Here is a 20305-nt window from a genome sequence, read left to right as displayed (position 1 = left end):
ACTGTAAATTCTTTTAGGTCATCGATCCGATTGCCCCTCGTTACACGGCTCTAGAGGTGTCTCCGACCCCCGTCGTGGTCAACGTGAAGAATATAACGAAGGAGGAGGCTCTCACCATCCCATGCCATCCCAAAAATGCAGCTGTTGGCAACAAAACAGTATGGGTCGGTCCAAAGGTGCTCATCGATCAGGCTGATGCCCAGCTATTGAAAGAAGGAGAGAATGCCACCTTCATCAACTGGGGGAACATCAAGATTGAGAAGATTTACAGGTTTGATATCTTTCTATATAAAAATTAAACACAAGCGTCCGGCCATCTAGTGGATTGACATCTGGATATTGGCCTATATGGATGAAGGGAATGAAGAATAGAATCTGAAAAAAATTCACACAATTTATGACAGCTAGAATTTAGTTTAGAAACAAGTATGTATAATCAAAATAATGAAATTCTAACAAAAAATATTTTAAGGAAATGTGGTATGTGGTAAAGTTGTCGTTTTTAGTAGTAATTTATACTGCATTTATATAGTAGAGTTATGCAATTACATATCTATTACTACGTTTGATATTTTATCGCTGACACTCGTGGAGATGGCCATATTATGCGCCAAAATCGTATCGGGCTCACTGTTTTGACTGCGGTGAATTTATCTCCACATTAGCAATGTAAAACCTTATTGGTTGCACACCACCCCATAGCAATGGACTGCCCTGATTGCCCCTCAGGGTATTTTTGAAGATTCTAAAAAATTTGATATCTTTTCAGTGTTCTACATAGTCTGGTCTTATAACATAATAGTTATTTTATTTAAATATTTAAAAAAATCTTTGTTAACTATGGATTAATAAATTTAATTACATGCAACACTTTATAATAATTGCCTAATAATAAATTTATTGTATTGTCACGTAAAAAAATTATTGTTACATACTACTCTTCCGACATTAGAAGTGTCCAAATGTGAACAATATCTATTTTAACCATATTTTCGTAAATTATAAAGATAAAAATACAATAAATCATATCAATGTCTCGTTACAAAAAAGTGAGGAATATTTTAGAGTTAATTTAGATCAAATAATATAAAAAATGTGAAAATAACAAAGAACCATAACCCCCTTTCTTTAAACAGATTCGTGTCGTAAGATGTGATATAATATGCTCGAAAAATAATACACTTCATTTCCCACTTTCATAATATCAGGATAAAAAATAAGTGATATAATAGTGAACGAAATGTGGAATTAAAACAAGAAATTGAATGAAATCTTTGGTAAAAAAACGATGTACTTATCCAATAAATAAAAACGAGTAGTAGAACAGATTTATATTGTTCTGCTACCGAATAAAGTCACCGCTACCGAGTAAAGGCACGTTATTTTCCTTTTCAGCCGCCATAATGGAGTATTGATCATGTGTTATGGTCCTAAAATGGTCATTCAATACATTTCATTATTCATCATGATCATTTATGGCACTACAACCCTTGGTGGGTCTTGGCCTCCTTCAAAAACTTCCTCCATCCTGGACGATCCAGCGCCGACACTCCAATTGCTTTGACCGATCATTTTTAAATCTCCCGTGGCACAGTCCAGCCATCTCAGTTTCGGCCGTCCATGTCTTCTCTTGCGATCAGGGGTTGCGGAACATAGTTGCCTCGCCGGTATATCCTCCGGCATTCTATGCATGTGACCGATCTAGTGTAGTCTCTACATTTTCATATGCCACGTGATCTTTTCGCCCCCATAAAGTGTCTATAGCTCCTCATCATACCTTGACCTCCAAATTCCACCTTTTTGAACAGCCTCAAAACTCTCCTCTCAAAGATATCCATACTTCTCTCATCCGGTTTGCTGAGTGTCAAGCATTCTGATCCATATAATTTCATTATTATATAGCATAAATTGATTGTTCAAAATGTATTGTTTTATTTTAGATCTGCGGACGGTAGTGTAGCATCGGTGGACGCCAATACAAACTTAGATGACAAAGATTACAAGAAGACGCTCAAGTTGACGTGGCTTGCCGATGTCTCTGCTGACTCCTTCACTCCGACATTCTGTGTTTTCTTTGAGAACATCATCTCTAAGCCTGTTCTCGCGAAAGACGACGACTTCAAGAAGTACATCGGCCACACCACCAGGGTTAGTACATAGCTACTATTATAGTGAAACAACAAAAAAATAAGGTGAACTTAATTATTGTTACTGTCCCCATGATAAGATCCTATCAGGATCGGACATGGTCGGAAAAAAAAAAAAAAAAAGATGCCGTCATGAGATTTTATAACTTTCTTTTTAGACCAAACCTAACCTAACCTACCCCAACCTAATATTACCTAATATAATCTTAGTTTGTAATAATGATGCATCAAAATGTATAAAAATGTCAAATTTTAAATTAACAATTATTGGATCAAAAAGGCTATGCGCCGACAGAAAAAGATATTTATTATAATTGTCTACATGGAATAAACGGTTTTCGTATAAAAAAATATTATAAAAGCTCATGACGGCATCTACGGCACAATTACCCCGACTACTCTTACATGAAGCCTATTGCACCGTTTTCTCATGCTCGGCGTTGCTCTAACTATGTCATATTTTCTGTCAAAATTATTGAACTTCACGCTTATGTGGTATGTTTATATCAACTAGATAAAATTACCAGGTGACTGATCTATCAAACTATTATGAGTGTCCTATCATTTGTTTTCTTTCACGACCCGATTCAAATAATCGATTCCTTTATTTTTTCATGTCAGTTTATTTTTCAAATTTAGAATTTGTGTTTATGTTTTCTTTCACCTTACCCCTTTTAATACGTATTCTCCCTGTCTCGATCTCTCCTACATATCTACATAATATGTTTCCTCTCATGCGTTACAGATAAATCAAGACAAATATATATTGTAATACAATCATAGATAACAGACGTATATATATTATAATATATTAGATTCATTAGTTTCATACAAGAGGATGCCCCCTACAAGTTGCGCCATTGTGATAATTACGTACTCCGACTGCTGGTGCTAATTCGAGTGCTTAAAGTCAGACAACGTTATCTACAAAAAAGTGTTTTTTTTTTTTTTTGAGATAACGTTATTTTAAATTTACGGCTACATGATAGTCAAACAACGTTATGTCAATCTTTTCTAATTTCTTATTAAATCGTCAGTAAAGTTTAACGCTAATTACATAAGTTACCCGTGTTTTCATATTTTTTTAAAACTATCCCTATAAATTTTAACACCATCATAAGCAAAATAAATGTACAATACACAATAAATTATAAAATATTAACATTAGGTTTTAAATAAACATTTCCATTGTAAAGTTACATGAATCTAAAATAACGATTTTTGGCTCTCCTGTAAAGTTGCACTTTTGTAGATAGTGTTGTTTGACACTAAGCCCTCGAATTATTTGTCACCACTTCCTGTCAGGTTGATGACTTCATTAATTTCCTATGTGTAGATGTAGCCTGAAGATTTCATTATAAATCACCGCTTGCTGTTTTTCTACGCAGCCGAAAACCCAACGATCGACAACGTATTAATAACAATTTTGAAACAATAAGTCTAAAATGTACTAAAGTTACCGAAGTTACTATACTATCATTAGCTAGCGTATAGAATACATGTAGGTATTAAAAGGAGGCTTACCCATCAATCTATTATGTCAGCTGCCGAATTGTAGAACCTTTTTATCCATTCTGGTTTAAAAATGCCAAAAATGAATATAATTCTGACACTATTACATTATTATATTTTATTTTATCTACATCAATGTCAACTTGAAAAATATTGCACGATTGCTTTTGTTTTTAAAATATCATGTAGAATTGACATGAAATTTGAAAAGAATGACATGTCATCAGTGACAAAATAGTCTCACAACTCGAGTGTTGATTGGCTGAGCCATGGCTCTGCTCTGATTGGTCATTGAACTGGCCAAGTGTCACTTCGCATGTGATCATAGATCATAGAGCATAGATCATAGTTAGCATGAGAATAGGATAGCTGTATGGAAGATACACTCCCTGAATGGAATACAATAGAATATAACAAATACCTCCATCAAAATAATGCTTAATGCAAGAAAAAGTCATTATCATAGTTTAAGGGGGGACATGCTCGTCGAAGGTCAAAATTGAGTTTTTATTGTATTTTCAAACCATGATCCTGGACACGGTTTAAACGTTGTAGATAATCTATTTATATAATTTTGAAGCCTTATTATCCTTTATAGTTATTTTAAACATTTGATGACTGCATGAAGTATTTTTGTTACATAAAATAGTATTCTTTTAAACCTCTCGCTCTAATGTTTTAGAATATAGTCATATTTCGGTACATAACTGTGCAGTGGTGTTAAGATTTTTTACATTTATTAATTTTTAAACGCATTTATAAAACCATTAGCATAATTTATTACGAGATAATTTTTGTAAAATATTCACGATAAAAAATTATATTGATAATCTCTGTGATCCCAAATTTGACAAGAATTAGACATTTTATTATTCAAAAAATCGGCAATATTAACACATTTGAAGATGATTCTAAAGATACTTATTATAAGCTATGTCTTTGACCATTCAAGTGTGATGAACATCTTATGAATAATGATTGCTTTATAATAATTATTGACCTAAGAATGAGGTAGTGTTTTTTTGAAATACGCCATTTCTTTTGTCATTCCCTAGTAGTTAAGCTACAACATACGGCCGTAGCCATAAATTGACAAACTCTAATTAAAGTAGGGAGTAAAATTATGTTAACGCGCGTGTTTGAACATGTACCTAACTAAATTTTTTTTTAATTTTTTTTTAAACGGTACATGTTCAAACACGCGCGTCAATATCATTTTACTCTCTACTTCAATTATAGTTTGTCAATTTATGGCGACGGCCGTATGTTGTAGCTTAACCACTGGGGAATGACAAAAGAAATGGCGTATTTCAAAAAAACACTACCTTATTCTTAGGTCAATAATCATTATAAAGCAATCATTAGTCATAAGATGTTTATCACACTTGAATAGTCAAAGACATAGCTTATAAAAAATATCTTTAGAATCATCTTCAAATGTGTTAATCTTGCCGATTTTTTGAATAATAAAATGCCTAATTCTTGTCAAATTTGGGATCACAGAGATTATCAATATAATTTTTTATCGTGAATATTTTACAAAAATTATCTCGTAATAAATTATGCTAATGGTTTTATAAATGCGTTTAAAAATTAATAAATGTAAAAAATCTTAACACCACTGCACAGTTATGTACCGAAATATGACTATATTCTAAAACATTAGAGCGAGAGGTTTAAAAGAATACTATTTTATGTAACAAAAATACTTCATGCAGTCATCAAATGTTTAAAATAACTATAAAGGATAATAAGGCTTCAAAATTATATAAATAAATTATCTACAACGTTTAAGGAGTGTCCAGGATCATGGTTTGAAAATACAATAAAAACTCAATTTTGACCTTCGACGAGCATGTCCCCCCTTAAATAAAAGTATATTTTCAAATGAATCAATAAGTATTTATATTTACTAATCAGATAAACAAATAATATAGCCACATCTATGTTAATATTAAACTGAATTAATCTATGTATTCATTTGTACAAGGAAAGTAATATCATAATACATTGGACTATGTTCCTTCAAAAAATTTTATAAAGCCAAAACATATTACTTTGACCATTCTGGCAGTGTCCAGTCACTATTCAGCCTCTCATCGTACTGTACCTTATCTGACAAACATGGATCTCACCGTAACACACAAGGTTTTGGTCACTTAGACTCGTTTTTTAACAAAATTTAGCTAATTTGTCAAAGCTATCATATTAGTATATAATATTATAACCGAGAATAAAATCATTTGTGTTCACATGTTACTCAAAATATCTAGTAGTTGGTGTCACTTCCCATCAAGTGCGAGAGGGAGAAGATGCATTCTCCTTCTCGCCCAGTATGCTGGTTGAGGGCTTCGTCTGTTGTTTGGGAGTTTGGGAGTGATCATAATAAACGCCTCGGAATGATAGTCGAAAACCGGCTAGATTTATTTAAATTACCTATACTGGTTACTACTACATTTTTATACAATTTTATATCACTTAATGGGTGAATGGGTAGAAGATCCTACCGCCAAAATCTTTCGCGCTTCCGACATCGCTGCCGGTGAGAAGCGTTACCCCTTCCCTTCCGAGCAAGCTCACACACGGGAACGTACAAATCAGCGTTTCCGGGTATTTTTTCAATGGCGTACTAAAATAATATGTAAATTATTTTTAATAGATTTACTTAGATAGAATTTTTTTTATATTATAAAAAAATATTTCAGATAATAAATTGATTAGTAATGAATTGATTATAGCGTCAAAAATTGGTCTGTCTCGTAATCGACCCTCGAACATGGTTCCGGCCTCTCAAGACCTCCAGAGGAGATATCCTAACTGGAGAGATACTAACATAATCTGAACTCAGAAATAAAAACCCAACTGTCAAAATATTCTGGCTTACTGAACAAAAATATGTCATCAGACGAAGATACAGTGATAAATAAGAAATAGGTTGAAATATAAGGTACATCTATCAATTAGAAGTACTCCAATGCCCAGTGTTGAATTGAAGAGTGTTCATGCCCAACCCAGAAATGTTGGAAGGATATTTCTCAGCCTTTTATATGAAAAAGATCTTATTACGTCTGGAAAATTAACGTGTAGTTTATTTCAATTTGTGTTTCATCTATAAGAAGTATCCAACGGGTTGAGGGAATATCTTATAACTATTCCCCAAAAAATCTGTTAAAATTACGTCGATTCTGTGGAGGTCCATGATATGGGCATATTATGCTCCTCTTATGTGAGGTTAACTGACTTTTTTATGTGGAATGTTGTCCATTGGGTCTTTTCAATGGATTAAACACACGTTGAAAAAAATAACATGCATTTTTGGCCAGTCACAGGATCAAACAAGCTACCCATTATATTTTATCATCATTATCAGAAGCATGACACCGCAGGATGGGCCTTGGGTTCTTCCAGCAACTCTCTATATCTCAGCATTGTATCTTCTCCTCCAAATGTTGCCGTTCCTGATTGGCGTATAAATATGGCGGAGAATAACCGTAGTAGTTTACTTTTATTTAATTTTACATATCACGTTTTTTTCTGATAGACTGAAATCGAGATGGCTGGCGATCCGGAATTGAAGAAACTGAAAACGGGCGTGACAATTCAGCTGCAAAGGCGAGGCTTCTTCCGAGTGGATGTGGCTTACCAGCCCTCAACTGAGATCTGCGGCCGGTGTCAGCCGTGTGTTCTCTTCCATATTCCTGATGGCCATACCAAGGAACAGCCAACTCTGCAGGTATGATTATTTTTGATATATTTGATATACAAGTATTGTCTTCTTATCTGTCTTTCAAAAGATCCACTCCGCTATATTCTGTGCATCTTATTTCCCCCGTTCACATATCAATTGGTTATTGTACAGATATTGTTTGTACAGTTTTTGCAGAAATTACTGCAGCAGAATGCAGGAACTCGCTGAAGTAAGCAACAAAGTTGGCTTGAAAATAAATGTAACAAATATGAAAATCATGTTCAACTGCTTTGTGGACCAAAAAGAGATCCTTATCAATAGCACTCAGCTCGAACAGGTGGCATTTATTAACATTGCCCGACGGCCATAAAACCCAAGTAAAAAAAACCGCATCGACTGTCTCCAAAAATTATTCCTTAAGACATGTTTAAGTTTATCCCATATTTTTCCAGTCTCGAGGTCCACACCCAGTAGCATAACAGCCAATAATTATTCTCATAAAAAATCTGTTTGTAGTAACTACTGTCACTCGTTGAAGCAATATATTCCATTTTTAACAAAATAGAAACTTTTTAAAAGGCCACTTAAAAACTGAAATACCTACATATTTTTATCGGTGTATTTTATTACTTGAAACCAAATAATTAGGTTGTAAAGATGATAATTAAAAAAATAGAATTTGGTGGATGTTTAGTGTATGCTACTCAAATGGTACTGTGTATAAATTTACCTCTTTAAAACTCGGGAAAATTATATATAACAACTTGGCAACCCCAAAAGGTATCAACATTGCCATGTGGCTGATTCTTGTCACTATTTGAAATTGTGTCAAAATTATTGCACATACAATATACCTACCTGTTTCGAATATCTTACTTTGCCTGCATGGCACTTCAAGCATACTAAACTTGTAATTTTCCTATTATTACCTACCGATTTTACCACTAATACATTATAAATTTAAACAAGTAACATTTCATGATATTTTATTCTTGTTATTGTTTATAGTTGTCAAAGTTTTACGTAAATTTCGTACTGTCAAAAGTTTTTCGATTTTTGTTGCAGATAAATAAATTACCTGTAGTTTAGGTATTATTTATTGTTCATTTTTCGTGTTACATGCTTTATTATTACTATTATGATATATATAAAGTGATATTTATTAACTTAATTTAGTCAAACTAAAAGATACAAAATGCTCCATTTTAATTAAAAATTGACGAAATTCGCACGCAATACGGAATTCGGATAATATTTAGTACATAACTTGTTATAAAAATGATATAATTATTATTTTTATGCTTCAGAGATATACAGCATTAATTTGATGTTTTAGATTTCTGAAAACTATTGTCACTTGATGCTAACCATAAAAATCTACTTTCGATTTTTGTTTATTGCCTATGGAAAGTTTCGGGAAACTTTTGTCTAATAATCTATATGAAATGATCTTTTCTGCTTTCCAATAGCTTTCTGAAAAATCGTATTATTTAATTAGAATCCAGTTAGAACCTATCTAGCAATGATTATTATGAGGTATTCATTAAATTCTAAAGTCAACCAATATTAGTCTACACTCTGCAATGTCTACATGAAGTAATTTTGTAGAAACAAGTTTGGTTTTAATGCATTTTTTATTTTTTAATAATAATTATGTAGTGAAAATTTTAAGTGTGCTACTACATAATAAGTATATAAATTTTGCTTTCTCAAGATATTTTTTGTTTTGTCAGAAAAGTCAATGTTATAAAATAAAATATTCCGTCCAAATTTCATGATCAAAATAAAATTTTCCCCTACATATTATAGAAGGAAATCGCAACTTGTTGATTATTTTTTATGGAATATTTGCCTTTTGTCGACCTACTTGGTGGCATTACTACACCATATTAACTCGAAAAAAAAACTGAACTTGATTTAGAACTGAATACATCCATATTATATCAATAAAAAAAATATGGTTATCTATTATTGAAACAAACAACATAAAACTCTCACACACTTGAGATGCAGTCATTAGCAACCAGTGGCCTACAAACCAGATCTACCCATCGGCCTGTTTTCATTTGTCTAAACTAAAATGTTAAATTTAATTACATACTGCAAAAAATCTATTCTATACATTTTTTAAATCATGTTTCCTTGTCGTTCTCACCTCATTTTTGTGGCTCCCCACAGTGTTTCGGTACTATGTAATTCTGGTCCACAGACCAAAAAATGTCGCCTATTCAATGCTGTACTTAACTTAACTTCAAAATTATGCGAAATTGTGTTAAAAATGCTATGATGTATAACAATAACCAACTCGAAGTTTCGCCTTTTAGATAATAACCGCAAATAACCGTTTTACACATAAATTTATAACATTACATTACGTAGTTATGACAATTATTTCATCGCAATTTTATATTAGCCAGATAGGTTTACCAAGTAAATACTTCTTTCATTGTATTGATTATTATTATTCTCTTTTTTTTAGCAATCGAAGACAATAAAAGAGAAGACGCCACCTATAGTGAAGGCATCTCCAGCTGAGGTATGTCATTATTTTTTACTGAAATTAACTTTCACCAATTATCATCGTCAGTACTAGAGAGGTTTCTCTATTATAGTACTATCAAACAAGAAATCGGCGATAACAGGAAGTCGCTGTAGTCAGTTTTAACACGTGGACAAGAAATTGTTGTTGTCGACAATAAAGGTAGCAATGAATATCATGTAGTGTCTGCTTGCTGCGAGAAGTTGCTAACTTAAATCTTGAACATCAGTGACATTTAAATTTGCACATGCATTCTTATAATTTCTTCAACCAATACAATGTGTAATGGCATTTCAGAAGGTGTCAGGAAATGCTGAAGGTGCCCTTTTAGAAAGCATTGCGAAGCAAGGTGACAAAGTACGACTGCTTAAAGAACAGAAAGCTGACAAGGCAGCGGTCACCGCTGAGGTAAGCAGTATTGGTTTTCCCTATGAAATATGACACCTAATTTCTGTAATGATACAACTAATTTAAATTATATATTTCTTTGCACACGTTTTTATTACACGACAGTATCAATTCAATCGAGAAATATTCATTATAACTATATTTTAGATTTAGATCAATGTTTTCGAATTTCTAACAAAATATGACAAAATTATTGTTATGCAATATATCCTCTCATTTCAATTTTGAGTTGTCATAAAGAGTTTGTACTACAACTAAAGAGAACCTTTTTGTCAATTCTACAATACATTTTTGTCACACTTAATGGTGATTCCTTAACCTATTTATGTGACTGATATTGTAGCCATAGCAAAATTGATACCCTATACCAGTGGTGGCGAGCCTATGGCACGCGAGATGATTTTGCATGGCATGCGTTTGAAGAGAGATAAAATACATATAATAATAATAAATGACAGATTGCATTTTATAAAATATAGCAGACAACATTTACATTTAATTTAAATATATAATTGCATAGGTGGGCCCTTAGAATTATTTATGTGTCACATATAATATTATCGCACTAACCTCATCAGGCGGCGGGTAATGCCGCATCGCGAACCTCTAATTTCAATTGATTTACAATGTAGCCACTGTAGCGAGAGAATGCTTCATCTGATCGGAGCAATTCTGGTGTCAATCTGTGCCTAAACAACCAAACTAATTAATACATTAACAAAAAAATTCATTTCGACCCACAAAAAATGTCTGCATTAAATAAGAAACAAAAACTTGGTGAAGCTAGTACATAGTAGTAATTCTGGCACACAGTTTCATAATTGGTGGACCAAAATGTATGGCGTAATTGTAAAAATATAAAGATAAAACTATAATTATAATATGTGCTATGTTCTGTGAGTGGTATCTAGAACATCGTCATTTTTTTAATAGAATTTTTTTCTGTTATAACTGCTCGGTACATCAGACAGTTGAAAAATAATATTTGGGAAATTTTGACACGCGTTCGTAAAAAAGTTTGCCAACCCTGCCCTATACAATGGTGCATTGAAAAATAACTGCTATACAATCTGTTGTGCCTGCGACGAACGAGTGATAAGGTTGTCTGCTTATGTAGGGCCCCAGAGCATTGACAGGTTGAGCAAAAGGTTAACATCCATTTCTCATAAAAAAAAAACTATGATAAAAGACCTATTTGTGAGACGGCTAAGATCTACTTTGTGTGTCCTTTTACTATGTGTCTCTATTTCAGTGTTTAAATGCCAACAATTTCATACAATTTCATATTGACATAATTTAGGTCCAAGGCTTATTGGCCTTAAAAGCGGAATACAAGAAATTGACCGGAGCGGACTGGACTCCTAATAGCAAGCCGCCGTTAGCTCAACCGGCCGTCGTACAGAATAATGCGCCAACAGAGTCAGGCGGTGCGAATGCTGTTCTTGACAAAATAGCACAACAAGGCGATAAAATCAGGCAGCTCAAACAACAGAAGGCCGACAAGAAAGCAATTGAACCAGAGGTAAATTTGATTGAGCATTCTTGGTGTCGTGTTCTTTTGAATCTCGATGACCGAATTGCACAACTTTCCCCGTCCTGTGCCAGTTTTATTAATTCTCCCCACATTCTGAACGTTGAATCAATTTCTTGAAAAGGTTACGTTGCCAAGAACCCCTTTCTACCCCACTATTTATGTATTTCCTGGTGATCAAATTTATCATTGTGTGTAGTATCCAGTGTTGCCATCTTTTTCTATGCTGATTATAGTACAAAGGTGTAAAAATTATAGTATTTCTGAAAAATATATAGTACAGGAACATTTTACGTCTTGAATCCTTTAAAAGTATAGTATTTTGGCATATTTGGTGTAAAACTATAGTATTTTACATTTTTCGCGAAATTAAAATTATAGTATTGTTCTATAATTATAGTACGGTTGGCATCACTGGTAGTATCTATGTTTCGTGCTTGTCACAGAATCTTAGCAAGATATCTGATTATTCGTAATAGGTAATAAAACAAATGTAAAAATTTCAATAGTAAATCAGCTGTACAAAATCCTTTCACTTGGATGGTGATCACTGTAATGATTGGCTTTGCCAGACACTACCAGTGATCATCCTCCTATTCAGTTTGGCTCTAGGTATCTCTTCTAGGAAAGTGGTCAAAATATTGAACACATTTTGTACAAACATACGAGGGTGGGTCAATAAGTCCTTAGAAAAGCCGACAGGTGGCGCGACTAGTACTGCAAGCGGTTTGTTTTCATGCAGCGGCACTACCGATTCAGTATGCTGCGAAGTTTCAATCAGATTGGTCGGGTTGTTGTGTGTTTCTCGTACATTTAAAAAAAAAATTTGCTTGTGGAAAATGGAAAAATGGAAAATGGAGAAAATTGAGTTTAGAGTTGTTATTAAACATTTTAATATAAAAGGGTTAACAGCAAAGGAAATAAAAAATGAGTTGGATTTAGTTCACGGCATATCTGCTCCTTCACTTGCAACTATTTATAACTGGTTAAATGAATTTAAACGTGGTCGTACATCAACAAAGGATGAACCACGCTCAGGACGTCCTGTAGAGGTGACTACACCAGAAATGATCAATAAAATCCACGATATGGTGTTAAGTGACCGAAGATTAAAGTTGAGTGAGATAATTGAGGTTACAGGGATCTCAAAAGGTAGCGTCATTTCTATTTTACATGACAAATTGGGCATGAAAAATATTTCTGCAAGATGGGTGCCGCGTTTGCTCACAGTCGACAATAAACGCAGTAGGGTGGTGGCCTCTAAAGCCCTGTTGTCGCTCATGCAACGCAATCCGGATGAATTTTTTCGTCGCTTTGTGACTGTAGATGAAACATGGATACACCACTATACTCCCGAGACGAAAGAACAGTCAAAGCAGTGGATTGCGAAGGCAAACCATGTCCAAAGAAGGCGAAAACCGTAAAATCAGCTGGTAAGGTTATGGCTGCTGTATTTTGGGATGCACGTGAAATTATTTTCGTTGACTATTTGGAAAAAGGAAAAACAATAACAGGGGATTATTATGCATCTTTATTGGACCAGCTAAAAAACAAAATTGAAGAAAAACGGCCTCATTTAAACAGGAAAAAAATCCTCTTTCATCAGGACAATGCCCGTGTTCACACATGTTTACGATCAATGACTAAAATTGAAGAATTGAAGTTCGAATTGGTCGACCACCCACCGTATTCGCCAGATTTAGCCCCCAGTGACTTTTTCCTTTTCCCAAACTTAAAAAAATGGCTAAGTGGACAACGTTTTTTTTCAAATGAAGAAGTCATCGATCGGACAAATGCTTATTTTGAGGACCTTCCGAAAACTTATTTTTCTGACGGTTTAAAAAAAATTGAGAAACGTCTAACCAAGTGTATTGAGCTCCAAGGAAATTATGTTGAGAAATAAAAAAAAAATACAAAAATAAAACCTGTTTTAATGCTTTTTTCTAAGGAATTATTGACCCACCCTCGTAGAATCATCCGTATGCATGATTGTCTATGGAATAGCATCTCAAATGCGTTGATTCTCTTCCTCTCAGGGAATCTAACTAACCACTAGTAAACTTCATCAGCTGAATGCAGAACTATTCTAACTTACATTTGAAATATTTTACAGATGTGTTCTTTGAAACATCCTATTTAAGTTATTTATTATTTATATAGACACATTTATGCATCATTATTTTCATCAATAGTCCTACTAAAATATGATGTATACATTTATCTATAAACATAATAAATTACTGAAGTTATTACGAAAGTTTCAAAGAACTTCCTTCTGAAATATTTCAAGTGTGAGTTAGAATAGTTCTGCATTCAGCTGACGTTATTCAAAATAAACTAGCATTGTAACCGTGTATTAAGAGAGGAAAATGATAATCTTACTTTTATTGTTTAAAGATTCTGCAGTTTGAAAACTATCTAACTTCTATCGTTTGATTATTAGGTACAGTCTTTATTGGCGCTAAAAGCAGAGTATAAGAAGTTGACAGGAAGCGATTGGACTCCTGATACCAAAAAATCGGCGCAGCCTGCACCGGTCCCGAAGGAACCATTGCCATCATCCGGTGGCGCGAATGCTATTCTTGACAAAATCGGTCAGCAGGGAGACAAAATCAGATTGCTCAAGCAAGACAAGGCCGACAAGAAAGTTATTGAAGTCGAGGTTCCTATTGCATTTCATTATAAATTACTATTTGAAAATGAATTTGTTTTTACTATTTATGTACTATTTAAACATTATATAAGTAATGCTAATTGGTTTTTGATTTTATTAGAATTGAAACTATATCTGTACATTAGAGCTAAAAGTGCGGAAGTCATATTTTTATCATTTTTTTTATGAAAGTATGCAGATTTAAATGTGTATGTATTCACATTCTTTTAATGCTGAAAATTAGGGAGTCCAATGTTACTTACTTCTAAAGCGACGGTACTTAGTCCAATTATTATACTTTAGTGCTGTAAACGTGGATGTCCAATTTAAGTCATTTTTGCTTTAATCTATAGCTAAAAGATTAGGGAATTGCAAAAGTGTGGAAGTCTAACATACTGAGTTTTAGTCCGAACGCGAGTGAGTATTTTTACTAGATCAGATTAACTATTTTAAAACTGCTCTCCTGTAAAATATTGAATATGTGACTTGCAGACTTTCAGCTCTAAGGTACAGATATTGTTGCCCCAATTGCCCCCATCTGCGAATTGTATTTTTAGTTCAGGGAAAACAAATAAGTATGGCTGACAAAGTATAGTGTGCACTTTTTATGTTCAATCTTAACAGCTTACCGCCATCCCTTGCTACTGGTATCCAGCCCATTTCCAATAAAGGTTTTTATCAACAAACTATTACATTCGATATATCGACATAGACATGTTTATTCCCTTATCCGATTATTCCATTTTTTGTTCTTATGCATTACGCGTAGCATGCACCTCTCCATACCGCTGATAACAGCTGATGATAACTGATGGCGATTCAAAAAAGTCACTATTCACATATTATGACAAGTTGAAACTGAATATGTAAATTATTATGAAAATTTCATTCCAGCTGTAATTTGATCTAAAACGCTGTAATGCAAACCTTTGACTGGTAAAATTGTCCACAGGTCAAGACCTTACTAGCCTTGAAAGCTGACTACAAAAAGGCGACCGGTGTTGATTGGACTCCAAATACAAAACCGAGTGGTCCATCCACTCCAGTGGTAGCTTCTATCTCCCCACCCAAGATAGTCTCTCCAGCAATGGCCGCTTTGCCGCCTTCACAGAGCGGTGACAGCAGCCTCGACGGCATCCTCGATAAAATAACTCAGCAGGGAGACAAGATTCGCCAATTGAAACAGGACAAGGCCGATAAGAAAGCGTTGGATCCCGAGGTAGATTGCACATCAAACTATGTTTATTAATTTTCGGTGTTAGTAACAGCAATTATACTATTTCTTTTTGAACTTCATCAAACGTCATCTGTTATGGACAGCAATTTGGGTTACTTTATCATCATCACCAGCCTGGCTCGATCCACTACTTAATGATAGCCTTTGCAAGCTGATTACATTTCACTCAATCCCATGCATCGTGCGTGATTATCTTTTCTTCAAGCTTTACGTCCTGCTCATTTTTATTTGAGGCTTTTAGTATACTCTTGAGCTAGTAAACCAATAGGTACTAATACATATTCTGCAATTATCTTATTTAATCATAATGATTGCAGCAAGCATTTAGAAAAAAATAAATCATGTACCAATGGCTTTGACCTAACCTATCTGGTGGTACTAACATCGAGACTACTCTTAAAAAGTTAAATCAATGATTTTGGTCATATGCGGGTGGAATGTATAGGTTTCCACGGAGTGGCAATTATCTTGCGTACTTCCCTGGTCTTTTCGGATGTTACGGTATTAAAAATTCTCTATAACTCCTTAATAACGAACTAACTTGTCATTAGTAATGCAAATTGGGAGGGCAATAACTACATTCAATCAAATCAATTCAGATATTGATATATTCCACTTACGTGAGGTGAGTTTAGGTGGACACTGTCTTATGAGTTTTTAAGATAGGGTCTATCAACCTAGTTCACTCGGTGTGCTTCCATATACTATTATTATTTTATTATTTACTCATATTACCATGTATTATTTTTATTTCAATATTGTTAACAGTTATTTTTATGTCGTGTCATGAACACTTTGAATTTATAATTTGTCATGTTGATTATATTATGTAAAATAAATAAATTTGAATCTTCACAGGCTTTTTTATTACGAATGGTTGATGGCCATTAATTAGCTCAACCCACCGGGTTCTTGTTCTGAATTACGTACATTAAAATTTGTGTTTGAACTTCTTTTTAGATTCAGGCACTGTTGGCTTTAAAAGCAGAATATAAGAAAGTATCAGGAAAAGATTGGACTCCCAATGTCACCCCTGCAAAAGCCCCACAGCCAACCAAAGGTATCTAATTAATTATTCATTATTTAATAGAGGTTTATTAAATTTACGATTGTCTATGACTTGGTGCCACTTAATGATATATGATTGAAATCAGACATTTAGTGAGTGTTGGCAGACTAAATATTAAATACATAGAATGCAATTGACAGCTGTCAGAATAGACATATATAATGCACGAAATTCTGGCAAGTACAGTAGAATCTCGATATAATGGACTAATGCGAGTGAGGGGTGCCTGTTAAATCCGAAACTCCGTTATATAAAACACAAACAAATTTTATTCGTCTTCGGGTTATATATCCAGACACACCCGTTGTGGAGTGATATTAATATTCAATGTCGATGAGCTTGCTTTTGGTAATCCTGCTTTGAATAATCAAGTTGTGTTGGCACCTTTGAAATCTCCTGTTTATTTATAATCAACTCTCTAAAATTGCAAAAATGCGTGTAATATAGTTCAGTTTTGTTATCTGAATTTGGTTACTGCCAAAAGTTGGCAAGTCTCGAAATCATGTTATGGAGTAATTGCAATATGAAGTTTGACATGCCCTCTAAAATCAACCATAATGTTAATTTCTCTGTACTTTATGTTCATCTTCTATACATTGGATGACCTAGAATTTTTTTTCTAGGATACATTTATATGTAGACACATAATCCATTGTTAACTCGCCTTACAAACTTTTGGCAGGCATTCCACAATTTCTGAATGTTATTAGATTATCAGGCGCAGAACATTGTTTACAAGTGGTGACACTTAGATTTAAACATGTATAACATTAAGCGGATGTTTTTAACAATATTCACATTTGACCGGATATTTTGTCCGTTATATCGAGGTTCTACTATAAGCTACTGTATGCATAATATAAATCTCTGCATTTGGTCCATATACTAGTGATCCCATAGTAAGATTAACAAGAATAAGACGATTGTTTCATGGTCAATATCATTGACAGTTTTTAAATGGATACTATCTCGTATTCACTTGTCTTGAACATCCCACTCCCACTTTTCCTTGTCATCGTCTTATACATAATAAGCTATATATTTTATAGTATTTTTTTTCAATTTGATTGAAATTCTGTGTTTATTTGAAGCTCCGGCTAAACCTCAAGTAGCCAATGATGCTGCGAAAGCTGCTCAACCCGCAAACCCAATGACCGATGCTCTGACTGCTAGAATTAATGATCAAGGAAACGTTGTGAGGAATCTCAAATCGAATAAGGAAGAGAAGAAGGTTTGTAATTCTCTTACATCCTTGCGCAACCGAGGCGGCTCTCGTAGTGCAGTGCGTAAGGTGCTTGCCTTCCACCCGAGAGTTCCTGGGTTCGATTTTCGGTCAGGACACAAAATATTTATGTGTTTTTCTCAAAGCCTGGGTGTTTGTGATTGTTCAAAATTACTAACAACCACCTTGTACGAAAAAGCAAGGACATGGTTATTAATAATTCTAAAAAAAAAAAAAAACTTTGTGCAACCACATTTCTACGGGAGATCAGCACAGCATTATATTACACATACTAAACTTTGTTGATGGAAGACTTTATCTATATGGACCACAATTCCGAATCCACAACTGATCGTATTTTGTTATGTAGCCAGTATGAATCTGTGCGGTGGTATATCAGGAATGTCTAACACACCAATCGTCGCTGAATTAGTCTGAATTTTAAAAACTAACCAGCACCATATGCAAGTTGTATTCTTAGTTCAATGAAAACAAATAGGTATGACTGACAAATTTTAGTGTGCTCTATTTATGTCAGATCTCAAGAGCCTACCTTTACCCTTCATCACTGATATTCATAATTTTTATAATAACCGTACTACATACATATTTATTTTAGGAAGTGGTAGACGCAGCTGTAAAATTACTGCTGCAATTAAAAGCAGAATACAAAACGTTGACTGGTACCGATTTCCCAGTTCCCGGCAAAGTTGCTAAACCGGCTGCCAGTAAACCTACCCCTGCTAAGAAAGAGAAGACTCCACCAGCTGATGCTGCCAAAATGAAGAGTAAAAAGCCTGAGGTAAACATACTTTAGAGTCTGATATAATCAACATAATTTGGTGGTATTAATTAAGACAGTGACAGCTTGAATCGTCAAACCTCAGCATTCTATATTTGTTCTCCATAAAGCAAACATCTATTGATTGAAAATTACTTAATGGGGTCATAATAGACTTAATAGTCTTTTTCACTATCACATATTTAGACTCCATCTTCTAGAGAAGATATTTTCAATATCTTTGCTCTGCTTATTACGCTTTTGAACAATTGGAACAATCTCAAGCCGGCCAAAGATGATGAAGAAAAAATTCTTTAAAATTCAGGTGCAAGTCGTTTCGCATTGCAGATTCATTTACAGCCAGCTTCAGACTTATTGCTATCATTTGTCAAAAACCATGGATCCCTGGTCTACTAATTCTAATACAAACCGTGAAAGCTTAGAAGGATGTATCGTTGATGTTACATAGATAAATGGAACTTTACTTCAAACTGCAACTTGCTTCAACTGGATTTTGATAGGGAAACCACAAAACACTCCACCTGGCAGAAAAGGGTTTCTTCAACATCTTTGGCCAATATAAAGGTTGAAATTTGAATTTAAACTAATTATGTTTAATCCCAAGATTGAAAATACCATCCCAGATTGCAATACCTAATAGATACATGAAAATAGTATTGCAAGGGTAAAAAAATAGATTAATTACGTCCTTCAAATGTTCGTTATTGAATTAAATGTAATTGTTGTAGGCCGGCGGAAAGGACGATAAAGAGTTGGGTGGGCTGAAGAAACAGACGAGACTCGGTCTAGAGGCCTGCAAGGAGACAGACCTGTCCGATTGGTACTCTCAAGTGATCACCAAAGGCGAGATGATCGAGTACTACGATGTGTCAGGCTGCTACATCCTGAGGCCGTGGTCATACGCCATCTGGGATGTCATCAAGGACTTCCTCAGTACAGAGATCAAGAAACTCGGCGTTAAGGATTGTTATTTCCCAATATTCGTTTCCAAGGTGAGTAAATGTTTCAAGATAATCACATTGCTCATGTCATTATCATGGTAGCTACAAATGCTTTAGAGCTTACCATCAAATACTATCATTATTTCAATAGATTGTATTGATTAAATGAACAAGCTCACAAAAATGGTAAAACCTATCTTAATATGAGGCGTCTAATTCCAAAAAGCGATAAGTCCACATTTGGTCCAATATGTATTGATCTATAAATTCCAAAACACGACATAACCCTACGAAAAAAAATAATTTAAGTCTCGATTTAATACAAAAAGCGCCAAGTCCGTGTTTCATATTATTTAAAGCTTGGTTGATTTCGCGCGTGTTTAAGTCAACCAATAAGGGAACGTTCAATATTGAAAAGGGCGTCTCCCATGCTGTAGCATCTGGTAAACTCATGACAGTGCCACGGAAATATGTGCCTTATGCGGAGGAAATTAAAAAGTGAAGTACAAATAGCGCTACGTCCAATCTTATTTTGCCTATATTTATTACATTTAAC

General features: G+C 34.2%; 1 protein-coding gene across 1 annotated transcript in view; it reads left to right on the top strand.

The window, feature by feature from the left end:
* GluProRS (Glutamyl-prolyl-tRNA synthetase) overlaps positions 1–20305 on the top strand; it is a 39488-nt gene that overhangs the window by 9353 nt on the left and 9830 nt on the right. Inside the window, exons 11-22 of the mRNA XM_085948482.1 lie at positions 18–271; positions 1941–2148; positions 7201–7392; positions 9827–9883; positions 10184–10294; positions 11595–11816; positions 14269–14487; positions 15431–15697; positions 16676–16775; positions 17876–18015; positions 18626–18808; positions 19537–19800. Of these exons, the coding sequence (XP_085804608.1) occupies positions 18–271; positions 1941–2148; positions 7201–7392; positions 9827–9883; positions 10184–10294; positions 11595–11816; positions 14269–14487; positions 15431–15697; positions 16676–16775; positions 17876–18015; positions 18626–18808; positions 19537–19800 (2217 nt within the window). The remainder of the gene's footprint in view (positions 1–17; positions 272–1940; positions 2149–7200; positions 7393–9826; positions 9884–10183; positions 10295–11594; positions 11817–14268; positions 14488–15430; positions 15698–16675; positions 16776–17875; positions 18016–18625; positions 18809–19536; positions 19801–20305) is intronic.

This window comes from Rhyacophila brunnea, unplaced genomic scaffold (genome assembly GCF_057557595.1).
Source record: "Rhyacophila brunnea isolate RB1 unplaced genomic scaffold, BYU_Rbru_1.0 scaffold_20, whole genome shotgun sequence".
Lineage (NCBI taxonomy): Eukaryota > Metazoa > Arthropoda > Insecta > Trichoptera > Rhyacophilidae > Rhyacophila > Rhyacophila brunnea.
Note: the sequence above shows the minus strand (reverse complement) of the source record. Positions and strands in the feature narration are given on the sequence as shown.